The sequence below is a fragment of the Camelus bactrianus genome, chromosome 10 (assembly GCF_048773025.1).
Source record: "Camelus bactrianus isolate YW-2024 breed Bactrian camel chromosome 10, ASM4877302v1, whole genome shotgun sequence".
NCBI lineage: Eukaryota > Metazoa > Chordata > Mammalia > Artiodactyla > Camelidae > Camelus > Camelus bactrianus.
This window is the reverse complement of record NC_133548.1, coordinates 58,325,081-58,350,861: the sequence shown is the minus strand read 5'-3', so window position 1 is coordinate 58,350,861 and position 25,781 is coordinate 58,325,081. Positions and strand designations below refer to the sequence as shown.

Here is a 25,781-nt window from a genome sequence, read left to right as displayed (position 1 = left end):
AGAAAACTCATATGGATGCCATAGCTGCTTTTAATCTGTATCTAAGATTATTCTTGTCCTGAATTGTGTGACATTTTAAGTTTTAATCGTTTGCCATTGGAGAGAGAGAATTAAGGGGTCATGAGAATCTCTGCTTTCTCATTCTCTCTTTTAGGTCTTATGCCCCTCACTTAAAATCAGACAACCCAGCATCCTAGGCACATGCTGCAGTCTGGTGCTCTTGGCTGATGGGTAGAAGCAAGTGCTTTGGGCTCTCACACTGGGTCTCTGTCTCCTTGGATATATCATATATGCAAGGATTACAAACTCAAATGCCTACAGGAGCCAAAAAGGAACATAAGGGAGTGAAGGTATCCAGCCAGAGAATGTGATACCTAAGGAGGGTATGTCCCATCAAGAAGGGAGAGCCGACTGTCAGCTCCAACTAAGTGTCACACACAGGAACGGAAGACTGGTATCGTTAATCTGCTGATTGTTCAAGAAAAAAATACAAAACTTTATATAAACTCTCCCAATTTTAAGTGGTGATGAGTAATTCAAATGATCAGACCAAACAAAATAGATTTCAAGGATGAATTCAGCTCAAGAGCTCTCATATTGGGACCTCTGAGTAAGGTATAAAAGTTTCACAACATCCTGTCTCCCTCCAAACTCCCAAAATCTCTGTTCAGCTCTACGTCATCCAAACTCAAGACCTGATGGCAGGAAATAGCCCAACCCTGGGCAAAGTTTCTCATTGTTAGTCAGCTGGGTTCAGTCCCTGGCTGCCTTCTTATATTTCAATTAAAATCCATTCCCTATAAAAAGGCAAGGCATGAAGCATTATATCCTTCTATATAGCTATGCCAGGAACCACCAAATCACAGATAAACAGAATTCACCTACTTCCTCAGCACATACCCAGAGTGATCAGTGATACAGTCCCTATCACCAGAAGAGCAGAACTTGTAAATTCAGTACCTAAAGGTGAAATCCATGTTTGTTAAGTTTACTATTCACAAGTCCTAAGTGTGAGCATCAAAAAAAAATCACAGGACTGCAGGTTAAACCAGGTGGCTCTAAAGTCTGCTATCCTGCTCCCAGCAAAACTAAGGAGAAAAGATTCTTTGGTCTCCTACATTAAAATTAAAGTATAAACCCCACCTTGTGTAGGGATAGCTGCCGCTCGACAAATTCTGATACGTTCTCCCAAATGGTAGAGACTTCTGAAATTCAAAGGAAATAAAAAATAGTTTATGAAAGCACCCCTTGCGATAGTACCTTAGTGTTAATAAATAAAAACATAAATATTAAATGTGGAATTCAATCATAGTAATTTCTAATTAATTTAGGATTAACAGAAAATAAGATCATCCCCCAAAGTTAATTTTCCTGGTAAGTAAAGCTTATCCCTTTAAGTTCCAAAAATGGGAAGCAGGAGGAGGAGGAGGCGGAAGAAGGGGGAGAGGGGAAGGAGAAATTTCTGAAGAAAATCTTTCTAGAATAAAGGGAACTCTGTCACACCTTTCCCTTTATTCTATAAATAGACTTAACCAAGTATAATCTAGCCTCTTCTTAATGACCCATTCAACAAGCATGTGCCACCTGATTAACATGCACACTCATGCTCATACCATTCTACAACACAGGAGGAAGGACAGGGGCCACTAAGGCATGAAAGGCTGTTGTCTGTACAGACTGTCTCTGTACTCCTATTTTTGCTTAATTCTTGATTCTGCTTTTCACTCATTTGTCACTTCTCTCTGCTACTGTGCTCTGCAGGCTCCCCACCCAGTCCTAATTTACTGCTTCTGCTCTGCTGTGTTCTTGATTTCAATAAATATACTCATGCTATGTCTAAAATAATATTTTTTAAAAAACAGACCTTTGGTAGGGGCCCAAGGGGTTTTACTTGAAATCAGTGCATAGACTTTGCACTATGTGTTTTGAATGATTAGAGGGAGGACTTCTATGTTTATTTTCTTGTTCTGAGCTGTGTTCCAAAAAAAAACTGTGGTAGAAGAATAAGTAGTTGCCAATAACTAAAGTCCTAATGTCTGATATGAAGGTATCCTCTAGGTATAACTAATATTTAGAAATGTAGAGAACTGTCTGGGGTTTCCATTGCAAACCTAGTCATATGTTTATTACAGATACTTTCCAGTGAGGAACTCTTTGCAAATCAAGAGAGTGTTGTGTTTTAATTCTCAAAATAAAGAATCAAGAACAGTGGTGAGGGGTGGGTATAGCTCAGGGGTAGAGTGTGTGCCTTACATGCATGAGGTCCTGGGTTCAATCCCCAGTACCTCCATTAAATAAATAAATAAACAAACAAACAAGCAAACCTAATTACCACCACCACCACCCCAAATAAGAGAAAAAGAACAGTGGCATTTACCAGGGTGCCACTTCAAGACAAAGAAGCAGTTGGTGACACAAATCAATTCTTTCCCCATTTTGGAAACTGCTTGATTTACTGGTGTGACTTTTTCCCCTAATGGTTTAAACTACTACCTAAAGCAGAAAATTGCAGTCTTTTAATCCAGCTATTGGAGCTATAAATATTTTTATTACTGTGGCAGGGAAGGAGCAGGTTAGCCAATGAGAAATAGCAGTGCTTCCCATGGACATCTGGGAACAAGCTGGGTGATGGAAACCCACGTCAGGGGGCTGTATGGCACAGCGAGCTGACTGCCAAGACTCTGCTCTTCACTCTAAGTCATGGATATACAATTTTCTATGATCAGGTATGTATTCTATTCTGCCCCATTCTACTGCATTTCCCACTCCTCCCTGCCCGCACAGAGAAAAGAATTCTACTGATGGCTGCTAAGAACTAAGGTCTTTCAAACAGTCCCAACTGTATACTGAATTCACATTTTCATCATGACCACCAAACATGTCATTAATTCACTAATAATACAAAATTTAATATGTAGATTTACACGGAGACCTTTCAAGGTTATTAAGTCAAAACTATTAAGTCTTTCACTTAGACTCATGATACAGAGCTCAAATTTCAGGAAAACAATCTACACCAAAAGGAAATGATTTAATTAGGGCTGGGAGAAACTGTATAGCTTGTAACCAGACCCAAGTGAAAAGACTTGACTGGGCTTAATTAGAAATGTGAGGATCGCCTTTCCTCATTTGAATGACGCATTCAAGTACACCGTGTCATCTTACTTCATAAAATCTAATAGGCAAAGTTATATAAGAGCAAAGTTTATTATTCTAAACTGAAATTTGATATTTTTCACTGAAGGAAAAGGAAAACATGAACATGATTTCCTTTAGGAAATTTTAGGGCCCTGCAATTCAAATGGAATAGATTTGGAAATCTTACAGGCTAATTTCTAACTTTGATTTTTCTCATATCCCAAAGTGTCAGAAAAGGCATCACTAAATCTCAAAAGAAAAATAATTTTAACTCCGTCTAAAAAACAAATTAAAGAATATGCTACTTTTATATTTTAAGGAAAACTGAAGTTATTTTTTATTTTAATTAAACACAGAAATACCAAGAATCACAGGAAATAAGCCCTGAACATACCTTATATATTCAATTTAACCTTCATTTGACTTCAAATCCTAAACATTTTGTGCATTCTATTTTTAAGTGCAATGCCAAGTAGCAAAAATATGTTATCTTATATATAATCCTTATTTAAAAGGGACCAAGTACCCATTATGTAAATTATAGAATAATATATACTTGAAATAGATAATAATAGCTAAAGTAAAAGATAAGTCCTCTGACTTCATAAAACATCCTCTAAAATTAAAATACTGATATATACACAGAGAAAATTATTACAGAGTGATGTGGACAAAGAAACATATTCCCAGGGCACAGTGCAGTGGGAGGATTAATGTACTATGTGTCTGAAGACCTGTAGCCTTCCTGCCTCCACAGATTGCTAGCTGTGTAGTCTTCAACCAGTTCACATCTGTAAAATGATGACAGGACCTTCTAAGGACTATAATTATATAACATTAAACTTTGGTGAAACACACGGAAGCAGCAGGCATGAACATATACAACAATAAAAAATTAATTTATGTGTTTTGCTGAGGTTGGGAGTTTATCCTCATCTTCCTTACAATGGGTCATTTGTGAAAGTAAATAGTCATTTGACTTCTGCTTCTGTCATTCAACTAATAAAGCTTTTGCTGAAGTCACCAGTGGCCTCCTTGTCAATAAAATCAACAGACTTGTTTAACATTCACCTCTCTGACCCCCCAGTCATATCTGACACTGGTGACTGCTCCCTCCTCCTTTAAGCATCTCTCCTTTTAGCTTTTGTGACACTACTCTCTCCTGTGTCTTCTGCCTGCCTCTCTAGGCATTTCTTCTCAGTCTCCTTTGCAAGCTCACCTTCCTCAACCTAGCCATTAAATGCTGGAGTTTCTCAAGGCACAATCCCAAGCCCTCTTCTCTTTCCACTTTACATTCTCTGCTTAAGCAGTCCAATCCATGCCCAGGGCTTTAATGACCACTAATTGTTTATTTAGAAGCCCAGACACCCTCAGTCTTTTGAGGTTCTGGACCTGTGTACTCAACTGCTTACTTGGATATCTCACAATGGCACTTTAACTTGGATTTTCCTTCCCTGAAAATCTTGTCCTTTACCCAGGGTTTCTGTCCCATCATCTACTCAGTTATGTAAGCCAGGGACTCAGAAGTCATCCTGAGACTTCCCTTTTCTCTCACCTCTATATCCAGTCCTATACATCTACCATAGTATGTAGAGTTGTTTGTTTTTCCCTCCAAATAGCTGTTCAGTCTGTCCACTTCTCTCCATTTTCACTGATATCAGTTCAAACCAAAAGTGAATTCAGACCACTCATTCTCACTTAGGTTACTGTTATAAGCATTCTTGACCCACCGATTCATTCTCAACATTGCCACCAGACTAATCTTTTCAAAACACAAACTTGACCATGTCCTCCAGCTCCTCCTTTAGCTCCACTCAAAACAATTAACAGCTTCCCATCAGGCTGAATCTAAAGGCCAGCATCCTTAATGTGACTTATGAGGCCCTGCATAACGTGACCCATCCATTTCCTTGCAGCCTCCTTCAGAACACATTCTCTTTCACAGCTACAGAGCAGCCATGCTGACCTCCTTTCAGTCTCTTAATCACACCACGCTCCCTCCCACTAGATCTCTTGTTCTTGCTTGTCTCTCTGCCAAGAACACGCTCACCTCCCCTCCACTCCCTACTCCACTGATCCATTTCACCTACTTAATTCTGAAACCAAGCAGGACACTGCAGGGCCTTGCCCAGGACAGATTCCCCACCTCTGATCAGCCCCTCCCCCACCCCTGTGTCCTGTTCCCTGCCTGTTATTTGTTTTAAACAAACAAACAAACAAACAAACCTTTAGCCTCCTAGGCCTTCCCCAAGTTCCAAAGAGAAAATTTAATCAAAGAAGCGAGAACATGCAAAAACAAAGGAAAACAGTCAAGCAAGACAAAACAATAGTTTAGCCATAAAACAAAGTCAAGCACCTTTAGTTCCTCATCAAGGGCTATACACAATATCCTGAGCCATATCCTTGAGTTATTTTGCAGATACTAAAACCCCCACCAGGTGGAGGAAGTTAGCTGCATGGGGACCATCAGGACAGAGACCCAAGGCTGATGACTGAGATTCCTGAAACATCACCCTGTTACCTCACCATCAACCATTCAGAGAATTCTACACAAGCTAATTATGCACTTCACAACTCCCTTTCTCATACTGTCTTTAAAAATCCTTCCCTGAAAGCCATCAAGGAATTTGAGTCTTTTGAGCATGAACTGCCTGTTATCCTTGCTTGGCCCTGCAATAAACTTTTCCTTCACCACAACCTGGTATCAGTAAATTGGCTTTGCTGCCTTGGGGCAAGTGGACTCAAGTTTGGTTCAGTAACAGTTCCAACTCATTCTTCACATCTCAGCTCAAAATATTCCTTTTTTTGGCAAATCTTGGGTACACACTCACCCTCATTGAAAGTTCTCATTGTACCATACACCTTCTTGCTAGCACTGAATGTAAATTTATATTTATTTCTGTGATTACTTGGTATTGTCCCCATTAGGTTGTAAATTCCAAGATGTTTGCTCAACATCTGTTCTCTAGTGCCCAGCACACAGTAGGTTCTCAAAACTACTTGAATGACTAAATAATATATAAAATTTATAAATACGGCAAATATTTTTAAATCCATAAAACCATGATTGTAATGCTTCTTTTAGAATTATTTTAACAGGAAAAATAGGAGTGATACAGGGGAAAGAGAAAGAAGAGGTGTATACCCCTATTTATTTTTGTCTTTTAAAATCATTTGGTTAAAAGCTTAGACATCATCCCTAAGTTACAATGATTTAATAGTAATAATAGCTTCCAATTCTGGAGCACCTTTCTTCCCAAGGCTCCTACTGCTTGCAGACAGATCTCACTGTCACTTTGGGGTCACTCTTCTAAGAAACTATGATTTTAACCAAGCCTCGTAAGTTTTCTATGACAAGATGTCAGGTCTTCTTCCAAATACCCAGTTCTTTTTATGGTCTCACTTTCTTAACACAACCCCAAGGTAACAACAGCAACAAAAGTAGCCTTGTCTTTGCACGGATTCTGAGGAGTGGTGTTTGGGGTGGTTGTTTTTAGCTAGCATTTATTGAGCACTTACTCTGTGCTAGTCCCTGAGCTAAGGGACATTATCTCGTTTAATCAAAAACCCTCAGCTGGCCCTTTCCCTCATTAAAGAAGTCAATAACATGTCTCTGGGCATCAAGCAAGAGCCTGCCAGTGACTACCAGCTGGCTGCCAAGGCAACGCGGCCACTCAAGGTAGCCAGAGGTAGGGGACAGGGAAGAAGCAAGTAAAAGGTTCCTCCCCAGAGCCCCTGCCCCATGTCGCTTACCCTCCTGGCTCAGCGAGAGCAGAGTGGGCAGCACCTGCCTGCCCAGGTCCTGCAGGGAAGGGGCGATGGTGTCCAACATCTCCAGTCCCAAGTCAGCTTGATGCTGGGTCCTCAACTGGTCTCTTTTCTTTTTTATATGGAATTTATACAAACGTGATTTTTCCACCCCCAGCTCCCTTTCCCGGGAACTTTGGATGTTCCTTAAAAATAAAAATTACCCAAATCTTGATTTTTTTTTTCTTTCTTTCTTTCTTAAACGTTCTTTCTCTTCATCCCTCCTCTTTCCCTCTCTGGCTCTCCGTGAACAGCTCCCACCACAGGACCTTGTAGAGCTATCCGGTACTTGAACTAGAGTGTGCAAATCCACGCCCTTGGGACCACTAAGAAGCCCACTGAGAAGGTGAGCCGGAGTGGTGAGCAGGGTAGAGGGAACACTGGAGGGCTGCCGCAGAGGAGAAGGCGGAGCGCGTTGCTAGGACGCGACAAAGGCCTGCTCCGTTGCTAGGGCGTCAGAGTAGGGCCTCGGCCCCGCCCACTTAAATGGGACGGGTCCCAGGTGGCCCAAGTGATCCGCGGCTCCAAGCAGCGAGGCTGGGAAGTAACTTCATGTTTTTTAGCTATGTTTTTTCCTTCCTCTTTTACCCCGGGCAGCCAAGAGACTTGGTCCCTTGTAATCACCTTGGACAAATCTGGGAAAAACTTTCAGCCCTAAGTGATGGACTTACCGAGTTTCCGGATCTGTTTGAGGGTTTGGTTTTTCCCGGGCTCCTCTCCTGGAGGATTGGGGAAGGAGCTGACATTTTTTTCATTACAGTCATTTTTTCCCTCTTCCCTATACACTTGCCGAATCTCATTCTACAGAATTTTTATACTCTCCCCTCTGCTGATAATGAATTATCACAAAGCGAATACACCCCTGTAAATCCAGGTCAAGAAATTGAACTCCATCAGTACCACAGAAACATACCGTAAAAATAAGTAAATAATAAATTAAAAATAAAAAGACATACTTTTTTAGAAAGGAAATTGACTGTCTAAAGCAAAAATAATAAAGTATTATAGGATTTATAAAATATATGAAAGTAAAATGTATATCAACACTAGTGCAAAGGCTGGAAGGTGGGAAATGGAAGTATATACCTGTAAGGTTACTATACTACACATAAAGTGGTATATTATCACTTGAAGGTAGATCATGATAGGTTAAACATGTATACTATAAACTCTGTACTTAACCACTAAAATAATACAAAAAGAATTATAACAAATAAGCCAAAAAAGAAAAAAAGACGGAATTTAAAAGTCAATTAATCTGAAAGAAAGCACAAAAAGAACAAAAACCAGACTTGACAAATCAGAAAACAAATAATGAGATAGTAGATTTAAATGCAACCATATCAATAATTATGTTAAATGTAAACTAAGGGGTCTTAAACACCAGTAATTAAAAGTCAGAGATTGTCCGATTAGTTAAAAAGCAAGACCCCACTACAGGTTGCCTACCTGAAATACATTTGGAATGTAAACAAGTCAGCTGAAACTAAACTGGTGGCCAAAAGTATATCATGCCAACACTAGTCAAGAGAAAACTGGAGTTTAACATCAGACAAACTAGATTTCAGAGCAAAGGATGTTACTAGAGATAAAGAGTATCATTTCATAATGATAAAGGGGTCAACTTATGATGACATAAAAATCCTAATTATTAGATCCTAATTATCCTGCTATTTCATTTATGTTCTTAATAACCGCTTCAAAATACATAAAGCAAAAACTGTTAGGTTGAAGATTACCAATTAAAAAATTACCAATTTTTATTTTCTTAATGTAAAGACATATCTATAGCTTATTATTTTATATAAACTTTTAATTCATCACTTAATATATAATAACTTTTATCTTGAACAAGGAAATTACCCATAGAAAATGACTAAAATCTGATGTATGGACACAAACAAATTACTTTCACATTTTTAAAGACTTTTCCACAAAGAAAATAGCAGACCTATATGGCTTTAATGGTGAATTCTTCCAAATATTTAAGAAAGAAATAATATCAAATTTACACAAACTCTTCCGAAGAACAGAAAAAGAGGGAACACTTCTGATCTCAGTTTTTAAGACCAGTAGAGCATTATACCAAACCTGAAAAGGACACTGCAAGAAAGAAAAACTACAGGCCAGTATCTCTCTTGAATGACATAAAAATATGTAATACATCATAATCAAGAGGGATTTATCTAGGAATAAAAGGGTAGTTGAACATTTTAAAATTCCATCAGTATAATTTCACAGCATTCACAGAATAAAGAAATAGGGGGAAAGCACAATCATCTCAATGGATGACAAAAGCACGTTTGATAAAACTAAACATGCATTCATAATTTTAGGGGAAAAAATCCTCAACAAATGAGAAATGGAAGGAAACATTCTTGATTTTAAAAAGATTATCTAGTAATAAAACCTACAATGACATCATTCTCAATGATAAAATAGTCAAAGCTTTCTCCCCAAGATCAAAAACAAGGTGAGGATGGTCAATCACTAAATGAAAGAAGCCAGTCTGAAAAGGCTACAAACTGTACAATTCCAACCAAATGACATTCTGGAAAAGGCACAGCTACAGAAACAAAAAGATTGTGGTTTCCAGAGGCTTCTGGGGACGGAGGGAGGGAGGGAGGAATGAATAGATGGAGCACAAGGGATTTTTAGGACAATGAAATTATTGTGTATGATACTATAGTGGTAGCTATATGTCATTATGCATTTGTCAAACCCATAGAATGTACAACATCAAGAGTGAACCCTAATGTAAACTATGGACTTTGGTTGATAATAATGTGTCCATGTTGGTTCATCGATTGTACCAACTATGCCACACTGATGAGGGTTGTTGAGGGTAGGGGAATATATATGAGTGGGTGGGGAGGGCTATGTGGGAACTCTCTGTATTTTCTGCTCAATTCTGCTGTAAACCTGAAACGGCTCTAAAAAAATAAAGTCTATTAATAAATTTTTTTTAAAAAGATGAGCATGTCCACTGCCACAGCTTTTATTCACCACTGCTGGTCAGTGCTATAAGACTAGAAAAAAATAAAAGGTATACTATTGGAAAGAAAAAATAAAATAATTTTCATTTCATATTACATAATTGTAAAGACAGAAAATCTGAAAATATAGCAACGATTAGAATCAATAAGTGAATTTAACAACAAGCTCCTAGGTATAAGGTCAACATATAACAATCATATTTCTGTATGTCAGCAAGAAACAATCAGAAAATAATTTTTTAAAATACCACTTATAGTAGAATAAAAAAAATCAAATATCCAGGAACAAGTCTAAGAAAAGCCCCATAGGCTAATATTGAAAACTACAAAGTATTTTGAGTTTTTACCATAGAAAAAAATTAAAGATGACCTAAATAAATGGTGAGCTATATCATGTTTATGAATTAAAAGACTAATATTGATGTCAGTTTTCCCCAGTTTGATGTGTATATTCAATGTAAACTCAGTCAGAAGCCCAGCATGAATATCTGGTGGCTATTGACAAGCTGAATCTTAAATTTTTATGAAAATACAAAAACCCTGAAATAGCCAAGACAATCTTAAAGAAGAATAAAATTAGAAGAGTTATACTATCAGAGTTCAAGACTTACTATAAAGCTGCAGTAATTAAGACAGTGGAGTATTGGTGCAAGGATAGACAAGTAGACCAGTATAACAAAACAGAGTTCAGAAATACACCTACACCTGGGTGGAAAGGGGTAAATTGGGAATTCGAGATTTGCGGATACTAGCTACTGTGTATAAAATAGATAAACAACAAGTTTCTTCTGTTTAGCACGGAAAACTTGTGCTATATTCATTATCTTGTAGTAACCTATAAGGAAGAAGAATATGAAATTGAATATATGTATGTGAACATATGACTGAAACATCATACTGTACACCAGAAATTGATACACTATAAACTGACTATACTACAATAAAAATAAAAAATAAAAATAATGAATAAATAAAATTTTAAAATAAAAAAAAGATATACACCTATACCTATAGAGTCATTCAGTTTATGACAAAAGTATCACTGCAGTTCAGCAAGGAAATGATAGTCTTCTTTATTAAATGGAGCTTAAACAATTGCTTATTCATATGGAAAAAGCAATACAACCTACCTCACACCAAACTCCAAAATTAATTCAAAGTGGGTCATAGATCTAAATATGAAAGCTAAAAAATAAAGCTCTAGAAGAAAATGGAGAGTAACTTCACAACTTTAAGGTAAGCAAAGGTTTCTTAAATATGAAAGAAAAAGCACTAACCTTAAAAGACAAAATTGATAAATTTGACTTCATTAAAATTGAGAACTCCTGTGGGGTGGGAAGGGACAGACTGGGAGTTTGATATTTGTAGATACTGACAGGTATATATAGAATAGATAAATAAGTTTATGCTGTATAGCACAGGGAAATGTACACAAGATCTGTAGTAACTCATGGTGTAAAAGAATATGAAAATGAATATATGTATATTCACGTATGACTGAAAAATTGTGCTGTATACCAGAAATTGACACAACATTGTAAACTGAATATAACTAAATAAAAAAAAAAAAGACCCTAAAAAAAATATTGAGAACTCCTGTTATCAGAAAACATCAATAGGAAATTGAATAGGCAAATCACAAACTGGGAACATATATTTGTAATACACATATTTTATATATTGATAAAGGATTGTATCCATAATCTATAAAGAATTCTACAGATCATTAAGAAAGCTTTTAAAATTGGCAAAATACTTGAAAATGCACTTCTTTAAAAAGGAAGCTAAATATACATCTAACTTACGATGCAGCAATTCCACTTCTAAGTATATCCTCCCCAAAGTAACATACTGAGTGCATGTGTCTGTAAAAACCTGTATGAGAATGTTTATAGCAGCTTTATGCCTAGTAGCCCAAAACTGGCAACAACCTAAACATCCATTAATGGGTGAACGGATAAACAAATGAGGTCTATTCATATAAAGGAACATGACACAACAACGACAAAAGAAGAAACTACTAGTAAGCACAACATAGGTAAACCTTCAAACTACTATGATGAGCGAAAGAAGAAAAACTCAACAGTACAAACTATGGATTACATTTACATGAAGCTGAAGAGCCAGCAAACTAATTTATATGATAGAATTCAGAAAACTTACCTCTGGGAGATGGAGCATCAACCAGAGCATTTCCTTGGGGGCTGAAAATGTCCTATATTTAGATCTGGGTGGTGGTTACACAAGTATATACACCTGTAAAAATACATACATGCTTGTAGTTTACTGTACAGGAATCATACCACAATAAAGGTGTTAAAAATGCATACATGCTTAAGATTTATTTTACTATGTGCAAATTAAACTCTAATGTCAAAAATGTACGGACCAGCAATGCACGTATTATTTAGCACACTGCATGCACAGCCTTTGCACAGCATATTCTTCAGTATCAGGCCATTTAAAAGTTAAATTTTTTTAATCCTATTTAGGGACACAATCTAACATAGCAGTTAAGACTCTGGGATTGAGAACCAATCCTTAAACAAAAATTTGTTGAGCTTCCTATTTTGTGCTAGGCTGTGCTCTGCACAGTGGAATAATAAACGGTAAGCAGCCTAGAACCCATTCTCACCGAGATCACAGTCTAGTGGGAGATACAGACAACAAAATACAAACAATGTAATAGTAAGAAAAGTGAGGCAGGAAAATTGGACAGAGTGAGGAGGCTACTCTAGAGAGGCTTCTCTGAGATTACATTTGAAGAGAGATCTGAATGATGTAAAGAAGACAGCCATGGGAATATTTAGTGGAAAACTAAGCCTGAGGCCTTTAATCTTCTATTCCGGAAAGCTTGGGCAAGCTACTTAATTTCTGTGAGTCTTAGTTCCATCATCAGTAAAATGGGGATCATAATAATTTTAAGTTGTGTAAAGGACTGAATGAAATAACACAGGCAAAGTGCTAACAGTATCTAATATAAGGACAAATAAACAGTTGTTTTAAATTATGGGATAAGATGCAAACAGAATGAATGCATCAGTAATAGGGCATGGGTTTTTTCTTATTCTTCTATATATACAGTGTAGATGTTCCATAAACATTTGGGGTTTGGTGTATTTTAATGTAACACCTGTTTTGCAAGGAGTTCCAGTACAACTCTACACAGAAAAAGAGAATACCTGAAAATGGGGAAGCTGGAGAACACGAATTGGCTAAGGAAAGCAGTGGGAATTCAGGGGGAAAGAATCAGAATAACTGTTTTAAACAGATAGTACACTTTTCCAAGTTCAGGTCATAGGATACAGAACTGAGATGAGCCAGATAACAAGCTAAACAATTAGGTAGCCATAGTGGAGTCTAAACTTAGGTGTACATATTTCACACATTCATGCTTTCTCAAGCCTCCCTGCTTCTTTGTGGTTCTCTCTTAAGTTGAAATGTCCCTCCAGATTTCTGTTATGTTCTTGTGCCCAAGCCTCAGCGGTTACTGGGAAACCCTGCCGTCTCTGTCTGTAGAGGTAGGTCATGGGACCCTTGTCTGGGCTAATATTTTTCATCTCCAATGGGGTTTAATATTTCTTAAATGATTGTTACACTAAAGCACTTTGTAAAAAGCAGGTATCTGGGAACCTCCCCAGGATACACATCACACTATTTATATGTAAAGCACCATCTGGTGAAGAAGGTGACTATACTTTAAGTCACCAAGATGTGCTTTCCAAACTCTGAGATTTCAGAGAGCTTTGAATACCACGCTAGACAAAAGCCATGATTACTTGTATGTAGATGTACCTATTGTCAAAAAATAATTTTCCTTGAGTGAATGTTTCCTGCTCTTTTACCTCCTCCCCATTTCCTCCCATGCTTACTTCTTAATCCCTCTCTCCTACATTTCAACTGGTTCATTGAAACACAGTTTTGGTTGGCAATTTGTTTTGTTTTGACTGCCCAAGAGCATCCAGATTTCCTTTTGGAATTCATACATTCAGACTGTGGGTAATCTTGCTGGCACAGTAATTCCTGGTGACTACATTCCATTACTGAAGCTGAAGGACACAGATCCTTGCCTTCTTAACTCAACAGGACCAGGGGCCAGGCATGTGACCCAAGCTCAGCTATCAGATGCTCTGTCTTGGACTCAAGAGTGTTGAGCCAGTGACATAGAGACAACAGGAAAGTCTGGAAGATATACACTACAGAGAAGGCGTGCTCTCCTCACCATCCTGCTTTTCAAAGATTGCCAGCGTTCCAAATGCCTACCCCTCCACAGCCCCTGTGATTCCTGCCCATTTCCAAGTGTGACTCCCCCAGGTCCCATTAATCTGTGAGCTTCCCAATCATCTTCCAATAACTCCTTTCTCTTTAAGTTAGCCCAAGTCAATATCTGTGGTCTTGTCTTCTTACAAGTTTGCAAGACAACTAAATGTCAGACTAGAGTGGTGGTGTAAAATGAGGCCACCCGTCCTCTCATCCCATTATCAAAGGGATAAACTTAAGGATTAAAGAGAAACACTGAAATCCTAGCTTTAATTAGTCAGGGGGCTTAAACAGAGTCATGTGCAGGATAATGTGAGGCTCTTTTGAAATGAAAGCCAGAAAAAGAAAAGGGCAAATATCAATAGGAAGATTAGACCCTTTTAATGTAGATTAGATCAGATAGTCCTGGAATGAAAATTAATCCTCATAATAGCACACTAATGTGGAGTATTTTAAGGGAAAATGAGCTGCAGCTGGGAAGCACCTAATGGACTCCCCTTGCACTCCCCCTCTCAACAGAACCTCTCTCCCTGCAGAGGCAAATGGAGGGGAAAGCTGAAGAAACACATGTATACACCCAGGGAGTATATCATGCAAGAGAATTTGTGAGACAGAAAAGGAACTAGGGGCTAAAACACCTTCCTTCTAACGAGTGGCTTTGTCAGAAAGACAAAGAAACATGAATCTCTCCTGAGATATTTTGTCACCTGATGACTTATGCAGTGGCATAAGCAGGGCAGGGGAGAGAGTTAACTAGAGCAATGGCTGGATGCTTGCTCTCTGCCTATGGAACACTCATGGGACCAGTTAGTAAAGAATAGCTTAAAGTTCTGTAAAGGTATAGTGTGTACTCAGGAAGAAAACCTATTTGCAACAGGGAAACAGAAACCTGCTCCATGGCTGCTGACAGCTTATCAAGTCCTTCTTTCATGGATCATGCATTTGGTGTATATAAAGTCATTGCCATACCCAAGTTCATCAAGATTTTTTCTTACATTATCTACCAGTTTTATAGTTTTGCATTTTATATTTAGGTAGATATATGATCCATTTTAGGCTTATTTTTATGAAGAGTATAAGGTCTGTGTCTAGGTTTATATTTTTGCATGTGGCTGTCCATTTGTTCCAGAAACTCTCTGCTCCATTGTATTGCCTTTTCTCCTTTGTCAAAGACCAGTTGACTATATTCATATGGGTCTATTTCTGGTCTCTCCATTCTGTTTCACCCATCTATCTGTCTGTTCTTTTCCTAATACTACACTGTCTTGATTACTATAGCTAAAATAAGTCATGAGGTTGGGCACTATCCTCCAACTTTGTTCTTCTCTTTCAGCATTGAATTGGTTATTCCAGGACTTTTGCTTCTCCATATGAACTCCAGAATCAGTTTGTTGATAGTCACAAAATAATCTGATGAAATTTTAATGTAATTGTATTAAATCTATAGATCAAGTTAGGAAGAACTGACATCCTGAGAACACTGCATCTTCCTATCCATGAACATGGAATATTCCTCCATTTATTTAGTTCTTTGATTTCTTTCATCAGTTTTGTAGTTATTCTCATGTAGATAATTTTGTTAGATTTACACCTAAATATTTCATTTTGGGGGGGACTAATGTAAATGGTAATGTATTTTTAATTTCAAATTTCATTTGCTCATTGCTAGTATATAGGAAAACAACTGACTTTTATTTATTAACCTTGTATCCTGAAACCTTGATATTATCATTTAATAGTTTCAGGAGATTTTTGGTCAATTCTTTCAGATTTTCTACATATATGTCATCTGCAAATGAAGACAGTTCTATTTCTTCCTTCCCAATCAGTAAATCTTTATTTCCTTTGTCTTATGCATTAACTAGGATTTCCAGTGTGATATTGAAAAGGAATGGTGAGAGGGGATATCCTTGCATTGTTCCCTGTTTTAGCAAGAAAGCTTCTAGTTTCTTACCAGTATGATGTTAGCCATAGGCTTTTTGTAGATGTTCTTTATCAAGTTGAGGGTGTTCCCATTTATTCCTAGTTTGCTGAGAATTTTGATCATGAATGGATGTCGGATTTTGTCAAATGCTTTTTCTACATCTATTGATATGATCATGATTTTTCTTTTTAGCCTATTGATGTGATGTGATGGATTATATTGATTTTCAAATGTTGAACCAGCCTTGCATACCTGGGATAAATCCTACTTGGTATACAGTTTGTTTTATACATTGTTGGATTCAATTTGCTAATATTTTGTTGAGGATTTTTGCATCTGTGTCCATGAAATATGTTGGTCTATAGTTTTGTTTGTTTTGTTTTGTTTTGTTTCCTTGTAATGCTTTTGTCTAGATTCAGCACTAGGGCAATGCTGATCTTTGAATGAGTAAGGAAGTATTTTTTCCTACCTTCTGGAAGAGATTGTAGATAATTGGTATAATTTTTTCCCTTAAATGTTTGGTAGAATTCACCATTGAATCCATCTAGGCCTGGTGCTTTCAGTTTGGGAAGGCTATTGATTATTGATTCAATTTCCTTTATCGATATAGGCCTATCCAGACTATCTATTCCTCCTTTTATTTTTCTGCCTAGTGGTTCCCAGGTTTTGAAGGACTTTTGTCTACCACTAACTTTTACATTTTTCTCAAACCTCAAGTACACAAACAACATTAGGAAAGTAAAATTCCAAGCAAGAAATACATTTCAGTTATCCTATGCAGCCCTATTATTTATGCATTTTCCTTTTAAAATACAATACATATTCAAATAGTTATTGGCCATTTCATTATTCATAAAAAGTCCCAAAGGTAAATAGCAATTTGAGTGCTCTTTGAAGCTGGTAATGAAATAGTAGTTCACTTCATCAGTGAGTGATCCTTGCTGATATTCTACCTGATACATTTTAATAATCTGAATTTTAATACTTAGTGAACACTTAGGATACACCAGGTATCAGTTTATGAGTTTTGTGTAAATTAACTCATCTGTACCTTATAATGAACCTGTAATGCAGATACTGTTGTCACTTCTATAGTTAAGAAAACTAAGACACAGAGAAACTAAGTAACTACATAAGGTCACACCAGTCAGTAAATGGTAGAGCCAGGTTTTAAACAGCTCTAGAGGCCATTACCTTGACCTTCATATAATTTATAAGATAAATTTATATAATGTAGCTTTATTGTTCTCTATGCATCTTTGCCAAAAACAAAAAAACAAAAAAAAAACAAAAAAAAACCCCTTTGCTTCTTTGGGAAAAGAAAGCTATTTGCTAGTGCTATTGAGAGCTAAGAAAACTGGTTCCTGGTAAGAAAATACCATTTTTTGATCAATTAAATACAGAGAAGTTGAATTTGGCTCTAATAGCTCAAATCTCTGAAATACATTGGTCCACAATGGGTTCTAAATGGGAAAAAAAAAAAAAGGAATGGCAGGCCATGAAACTGTGTCAAAAAATGTTTAAGCTAGAACATGTATAAATGACTTTTATTCCTTATTTAGACTTATTAAGTGTCTGACAGTAACAATTAAATTTCTCACATCACTGCATTTGCCAAAGGGAAATTGAAATGGAGTTCTATATTCCAATAAGCTAGAAAAACACTAAGTTAAACAAGTTTAAATAGGTTTCTTTCTGAGGATTTTGCAGAGCCTTTAGTATGCAAGTATGTAGCAATTAGAATTTTAAGAAGGGGGAGATCATACTGTTTCTTAACTATTTGACCATATAAGCTTTTCCCCCATAGTATCTAGCAGAATTAGTACTGTATGAAATGCGCTTTGAATAATATCACAGTATATGCCATATTTAAAAAATCATATTCATATTTCATATGATATTCACATTTCATATTCAAGAAATAGGGGATAAATTAAAGTCTTGAGAAGCATCATTCCCTACTGAAAAAATCCAAAACACCCCTCATACCCAATTTTTTCCTTTGTAGATCCTCCTGAAACCCTCAAGTTGGAAACCACTAGAAACATAAGGACAATTTAACCAAGAAAGCACTTACTTCTCCACAAAGCTCTCATATCTTGTTCAGCCTTTCAAAAAAACAAAAACAAAAAACTATTGAGCATCTACTATTTGCCAACAATTAAAAAGGTAGCTCCTGACCTCAAGAAAGTCAAAAAGACAAGTAAGTAGGTAAGAACAATGTAGTGTGATTAGGTGTCACAAAATGCTATAGGAGGGAGGAAAAAAGACTATCTAGTTTTGAGGAGTCAGGGAAAGCTTCGCTGGGGAAGTGAAATTTAAGTTAAGACCTAAGGAAGGATTACCAGAGCAAAGGGAATGAAAGAACAACATACTAAGCAGAGCAGAAAAAACATATACAAAGGCCCTTCTAGCTATACACTCATGGTGGAACATGCACTAGTTAAAGGTGGTGAGGTGGGGGATGGGGGGAAATTAGTATTAAGAGATAAAGCTGAAGAGGTAAGGAGGATCTGTAATAATTCCATACTTCATTCTGAAATCAATGAAAAACTTACTGAAGGACTTCAAGCTAGGGATTGAGATTATCAGATTTACACATTATAAAGAACACTCTGGCAGCCGTGTAGCAAATATTAAAGTTCCTAATAATCTCAGTCACATATTCTTTCATCTTTTATGCTTGCACACCCAAATTAACAAAAGTAGACTTGTTTCAACAAATGGTGTTGGGATAACTGGATATCCACATGCCAAAGAATGAAACTGCAGCCCTACCTCACACCATTCATAAAAATTAACTCAAAATAAGTCAAATACCTATATATGAGAGCTAAAATTATGCAACTCTTAAAACAGGAATAAATCTTAGATTTATAGAATAAATAAATCTTTTCTTAGATATGATACGAAAAGCATTAGTGACAAAAGAAAAAAGACAAATTAGATTTCACCAAAATTAAAAACTTTTGCGTTGCAACTATTCCTCTCATCAAGAAAATGAAGACAATGGGAGAAATATTTGCAAAGTATATATCTGTTAAGGGCCTTGTACCCAGAATATATAATGAATGAACTATTATAACTCAACAATAAAATGACAAATAACCAAACTAAATGGGCAAAGGATCTGAATAGACATTTTCCCAAAGAACATAAACAAATGGCCAAAAAATACATGGAAAAATACTCAATATCATTAGTCATTAGAAAGCTGCAAATCAAAACCAGAGTGAGAACCACTTCATAATCACTAGAATGTTTACAATTAAAAGAAACAATAACTAGTGTTGGCAAGGATGTTGAGATATTGAAACCTTCATATGTTACTCATGACAAAGTAAAAGCTCTGGAAAAGTTTACCAATTCTTCAAAAAGTTAAACATAGTTACCATATAACCCAGTAATTCCACTCTTAGGTATATACCCAAGAGAAATGAAAACTTACATCCACATAAAAACTTATACATGAATGTTCATAGCAACATTATTCATAAAAGCCAAAAAACAGAAGTAACCAAAATGTCCATCAGTTGAAATAAGGATAAAATGTGGCATAACCATGTAAACATTATTGACAATAAAAAGGAATAAAGCTCTGATACATGCTATATAACATGAATGAATCTTGAAAAATTATGCTAAGTAAAGGAAGTCAGTTACTGAAGACCACATACTATTTGATTCCATGTATATAAAATACTCAGAAAAGGCAAATCCAGAGACAGAAAGTAGATTTGTAGCTGCTTAGAGCTGGCGGGGATGCTGGGGGCTGGGGATCAACTGCTAATGGTTATGGAGCTTCTTTTAGTGGATGAAAATGTTCTATAATTAGATCATGATAGTTGCACAATCCTGTGAATTTACTAAAAAAACACTGTATACTTTGATGCTTTGAGAATTATTCCTTAGTAAGTTTTTTAAGCAGGCAAATGCTGAAAGCAGGTGTGTATACAAAAATTATGGTAATAAACAGAAGATGCAGAAATGAAAAATTACTTGATCATTCTAATAAATCCATAAATCTAAAATCTAAAAATGAAAATATCTTACAACTATGAAGCTAAGAAGACAGCCATCCTCTTGTCAACAAAATTATTGGCTGTCAGTTTTCAATTAATTCTTCACGTATTGCATTTTGATGATGCGAGTACAACAATCAGAAAGTAATAAGGTAGAACCTACTAGATAGGTATCTGAAATCTAGAATCAGCATTGACAAGATGGATTTACGTTCTAGATTCATATATGACAACTCATGCACAGTTAGTTAAATTCATAAGACAACTTCCTTATCGGGTACTAACATCATCAAAACTATGAAAATATGAAACACATATTTGGGTTTGCTACTTTCTCATTATTTAAAATTCTAAAAAGTCCCTTTCTAGCCTTTTATTTGTTTATTCAGTAAATTATTCAAGAAGTGACTTAGAAGCATTTTTAAAAGTGGATTCATTGGGCACAGATGATAAATGGTGTTACTATTTTTCCTAGTATACCGAATAAAGATTTTTGATGGAGACTGTTTCTTGCCTCTGGATATTTTTGACTCATGTTTGTATCTTGTCTCCTCTGACAACTCTGTGATTTTGCCTTTCCCAAATCGAGGCATAAAAAAACTGCTAAGATGTCTTTTTTGCCTAAAGTCTCTGGGTATCCTTGACTTCATGAAAAAAATAATAGAAAAAATTAATTTGTTTGGCATTCTCCAAATTTTAATTAATTCTAAATTATTCTAAAAACGCTTCTTAAAAATCAAACTTCAAGAAAAAAAAGAAAACTTGACAAATCAAGAGCTTATTCTTCCTAGGTTAAAATTTGTTAATGAAAATGTTTCAACATGTCTTTGTCCCTTTAAGCTGCTATAAGAAAATACCACAGGCTGAGTAGCTTATAATTAACAGAACTTTGTTTCTTATAGTTGTGGAGGCTGAAAGTCCAAGATCAAGGTGCCAATGTGGTTAGCTGAGGGCCCCTTCCAGGTCACAGAGGTCTCCATGTATCCTCACATGGTGGAAAGGACCTTTGGGAGGAAATTGGTCTCCTAAGGAGTTTAAAGGAATAGCTATTAAATCTTTCACAGTGGAATTTGACTCTGAATCTGTCAGATTCTAATGAAAAAGATTTAGTAGCTATTCCTTTAAACTCCTGAGACCAATTTCCTCCCAAAGTTCCCTTCTAAAATTTGAATTTTCCTCATACCATTAGAACCGAGCTCCATTCTTACAAAAATTGGAACTTTAAGTCAACAAAATACTTCTGCTATAATCATTACAGCACTGTCAGGAGAACCAAGCTCACCAGGGGAGAGAACAGATGCTGGAGCTATTCTCACTGCACTGGTCATTTTCTCCAAGATTTTCCAGACTTCTATGCAGGAATTAAACTCTCCTCAGAATGTGCCCACCTCCGGGCTCACTCCTGTTGTGATAAAATATATTCATATTCCTGATATTAATCTGTAATTCATCAGGGATTATTTTATCAACACCAGGCTTTCCCCCACTTCCTAAACCCAAACCTGTCTTGTCTACATGGAATAATTAAGAAGTTTCCAATATTTAAAGCCCTTTTCTCTCCAGTATAGTGTGTTTCCTTGAGAAGTATAACAAGAGACTTCCAAAATGAAGCAGGTGTTGGTTACTCAAGAAAGCACTCAGAAGTGATAACTGACTCTCTTTATGCATACTGTGCAAGACTACTACTCAACCAGCAAGAGTAATACAATTAGAAAAGTGGTCCAAATTTTGCCTCATCCTCCGCTGTGCAAAGTGGTTCAAATTTTGACTCACCTTCTGCTATGCAAGTCCAACAAACAAATTTAATTAAATACACTACCCAGGATAGTCATGGACAATCACAGTCACAGTCTTTCATAGCCTCTTGGCAAGCCAAGCGGCAGTTTGTATTTAATTAATACTTCCTGTTGTATTTCTATAAAGACCACTGGACAGGTAAGACCCTGTGGTTTTTGGTCAATGGGCACCACCAGTATAAGTTCAAAGGGTTCCCTTTTGAATGAGACACAAAGGCTTCATCCTCATAGATAAAAGTAATGAATCCTATATTCTATACACAAATATCTAACAACATTACCAATACTAAATAAAACCTTATCAGTATTAATTATGGCAATTTAACTAAACAAATAAAAATGTATGAAATTTGCTGATATAAAGTGACAACCAACTCCTCAACTGAAAAAACTTGTAATCTTAAGAAACACTAACTGAAAATAACTTTTCCATATGTAAAAATGTATCTTGGATATGTTTTCTCAAAAGTCCCCCAAATTTTCATATCGGTGATTTTCAAGTTAACTATTCTAGCAAACCACTGTAAATATAAATAAAAGATTATAAATGCAATGCATTTGGTATGCTATTGTGAATATGCTTTATTTTTAAGTAAAAAATGAATCATAGCCAAAACAAAATGTTTTGCCTCTGAATAGTTTAAGCTTAAGGGAAAAAAGTCATTAATGATGAGCATACTTCCATTTTTCAATGTTTTTAATTTTTTATAAAGATTTTAATTAAGCTTCATAGTCACTAAGCAGTTTTTAAACCTAGGCTTCATGATCCTTTCAACTTCATGCTTTTTAAATGGAGTCATTATCTTCAAAACACAACAAATTTCAGAATCCATTAAAAATTATTTTATTCAAATTATGTTTTCCAAAAAAGAGGGTTCTGTGCTAGCCGTCTTTGAAAGTTTTCATACCTACAAAAGAAAAAACATATTTACAAGAAATTTAATTAGAATCTTTCATAATCTGACAAATGACTCATCAAAAAGTAAACAACTTTACATGTTATTTCTAAAAAGCTAAGACTAAAAATCTAGAAAGCTAAAAAGTTAATCTGGAAGTTTATTAGTTTATAAAAAGATAGCCAGCACAGTGATTTAACAGGTTGTATATGAAAGCACAAAGCATAGTAATTTTTTTAACTGTTTATCTTCTGCAAATCTAAGAGCTAGAAGGGACCTAAGAAAAAAATTCTAACTCCTCCTCCCTCATTTCATAGATGAAAGTAATTTTACTACGTTATAACAAAGCTCAAACTTCATATATTCCAGTACCATCCATGCTACACATGCTACCACTTCTCCTTATGCATCCCCGCCCCCCCCACTGGGATACTAAAAGTGAAAAGAAGTATTTGTAAAACAGAAACATAGAAAAGCTGGGGAAATAGACTTATTAACCATTCACGTACACAGTGCAGTATAAACCACTCTGATGTTTTATACATGTTTACTTTAAATCAAGATTTTCTACACTTATGAAAAGAAAAAGGTTTTCATTGCTATTTCAAGTCTCACATACAGTATTTATAATTTGAAACATAAAAATATTTACAGTCCTTAATTGTGGTTCCTGAAATAAAGGCAACTGTATTTTCCTGTCTTTATAAATCCAAAATGGCTACTATAAAACAGAATACTTCCTGGGATAGAAACTATTCCTAACCTGAACTCTAAAGCACATACTTTCTAATGGCATGCAAATGTTAATGTATGATGATGTGCACAGTAAAAGAATATGTTTAAATGCCACAGAAGAAATACATTCACAAGCAAAAAAGTGTCATGGTTATTAACAGCCTTAATATGAGAGCTACAAAATGCCCCATACCATTTCAGAACCACATTTGCCGGAATGAACATTTCAGATGGACTTGGTGTCATCTGGGCCTGAGAGACAGCAAATGATGAAGCAAAATTGTAGAAGTTGTCCAACATCTTTTGTGTGAACTAAAAGTTAATAATGAATAGATTAATGGATTATACTAAATACTCCATTTAGACCTTAAATTTTTAATTAAAAATGGTGCCACATTAACCTAGTTGAAGGACGGAGAATTCTAAGACAGTCTAATGCTGAACATTAAGAAAAGTCATAAAATGACATTATGACACAAAGTTATAACAATCTGCCATTAGTACTTTCTTTATATCTCAAAGAATTTCTATGATTATCAAGTATTTTTAAGTTTTAACATACTTACTTTGGAAAAAAAGGAAAAAAAAATTTTTTCCTTTAAAGTACCTTCTTTTATCTCCTACTCTGGAGATGCCCCTCTCTTCAAATACCACCCTCGTCAAATCAACCTGTTTTCTTATATAAAACAGTAACCATCTCTAAGGAGTTTTTTTCTTGCCAGAAGGATAAAAGCTTAAGTCTAATAAAAGAGCAACTGGTAGTTTGCCAACAATTATAAAGAAGAGAAACGTAGCACTAGTCCATTTCTGCTATTTCCTGGCCTGTTTGTTCTCAGTGACCCTTAAATGGGCAAATCTACTAACATCGTCCAAGTCTTCTCGGTAGAAGCTAGAAGTTAACTGATTCATACTTCTTGAGGATCAAATGGGTTTAAGTACCAAACCAAAAAGAAGTGAACTACTAAAGATAATACTATCTTTTATTCACTCAAAAATAATCTTCCCAACATCACTTTCTCAGAAACAGAAAACTAGCCATTAAGGCTCTTGCTGTCTCTTTTCTACATGAGAAGAAATACCTTATCAGGGTTTTTGTTTATTTAATAATATGAAGATAGCTTAATCTAAGAGACTACTGTTAAGGTACTTGAACCAACATCACAGTTCAGTAAGATCACCAACTAGAAGATCAGTGTCAGGAGAAAAAAACAGCAACCCTCTACATAAGCAACAAAAAATTTTAAATGTTACTTAAGAAGATCTAATTCATGATAGAAACAATATCTGTAAGATACCTAGGGAAAATGCTAACACAAGCTGATGATAATACTTCTGTGGAAAATATTTAAGACAGTCTTGAGAGACAGGAAAGAAAACAAATGAAAGGACCTATATACCATGCTGAGTGGAAAGATACATGTTTACAGACAGAAGGACTTAATGTGGTAACAGCACATTAAACCTATAAATTCAATGTTATTTTCAACTAAATTCCAACAAGATTTTTCATGGCACTTGACAAGCTGATACTAAAATTATTATGAAAAATCCCTAAGCCTATTTTGATGACTAGGAGGGGAGACTTGGCTTACCAGATATGAAGACTTTTACTGGCAAAGGAACAGGTAAACAAACTAATTGGAATAAAAGAGAAAGCCCAGAAACAAACCTAAGCATATGTGACACATGATATATAAAGATGCTAATACTCAAAAAAAAAACAACAAAAACCAGACTAACTATTTAATTAATGGGGCTAGAACAACAAGTTTTGATAGGGGGAAAAAATGAATTTAGATCCCTTCCCATCCCACACACAAACACAATTCAAAAAGTAAAATGTTAAATCCTTAAGAACTATGAGAGAACATAACATCTTCACATAGCAGGGTAAGGAAGAACTTCTCAAATACAAAAACCCTACAAATCATAAAGGGAAAAGCTGATAAAACTTGTCTACATAAAAATATGTGTGTATGCAAAAGACATCATAAACAGTATTGAAAGATAAGCAATATGCTAGAAGAAATTTACAACATATATAACAAAGGATTATTATCCAGAACATATAAAGGCCTTTTCCCAAAAAGCTAAAATTAAGAAGTGCCAAAAATCACACAATAGAAAATTGGGCAAAATATATATAAATAGTCCTATACCTAATTACCTTCCCCCCAAATTAATTAATTGATTAATTCATTATTTTA

General features: G+C 35.7%; 2 protein-coding genes and 1 non-coding gene across 10 annotated transcripts in view; 1 reads left to right on the top strand and 2 right to left on the bottom strand.

Moving 5' to 3' along the window:
- Positions 1–22,623, bottom strand: part of CCDC81 (coiled-coil domain containing 81) — a 104,749-nt gene extending 82,126 nt beyond the window's left edge. For 2 of the 7 annotated variants that reach the window (XM_045509045.2, XM_010973389.3), the window contains exons 1-4: positions 21,430–22,623; positions 12,105–12,197; positions 6,892–7,807; positions 1,144–1,205 (exon numbers count right to left, since the gene is read on the bottom strand). In XM_045509045.2, coding sequence (XP_045365001.1) covers positions 1,144–1,205; positions 6,892–6,970 — 141 coding nt within the window. In that variant the 5' untranslated portion in view covers positions 6,971–7,807; positions 12,105–12,197; positions 21,430–22,623. Of the gene's footprint in view, positions 1–1,143; positions 1,206–6,891; positions 12,076–12,104; positions 12,198–18,202; positions 21,223–21,429 lie in introns of those variants that run through there. The other 5 variants (XM_074372808.1, XM_074372806.1, XM_074372809.1 and 2 more) reach the window with 5 other exon arrangements.
- Positions 2,218–2,290, top strand: TRNAV-UAC (transfer RNA valine (anticodon UAC)). Its single transcript has one exon. It is a non-coding gene; the product is annotated as a tRNA-Val (tRNA).
- Positions 22,624–22,771: 148 nt separating the features above from the next.
- HIKESHI (heat shock protein nuclear import factor hikeshi) overlaps positions 22,772–25,781 on the bottom strand; it is a 28,385-nt gene continuing 25,375 nt past the window's right edge. For both annotated transcript variants that reach the window (XM_010973390.3, XM_010973391.3), the window contains exons 4-5: positions 23,768–23,886; positions 22,772–22,851 (exon numbers count right to left, since the gene is read on the bottom strand). In XM_010973390.3, the coding sequence (XP_010971692.1) occupies positions 22,797–22,851; positions 23,768–23,886 (174 nt within the window). In that variant the 3' untranslated portion in view covers positions 22,772–22,796. The remainder of the gene's footprint in view (positions 22,852–23,767; positions 23,887–25,781) is intronic.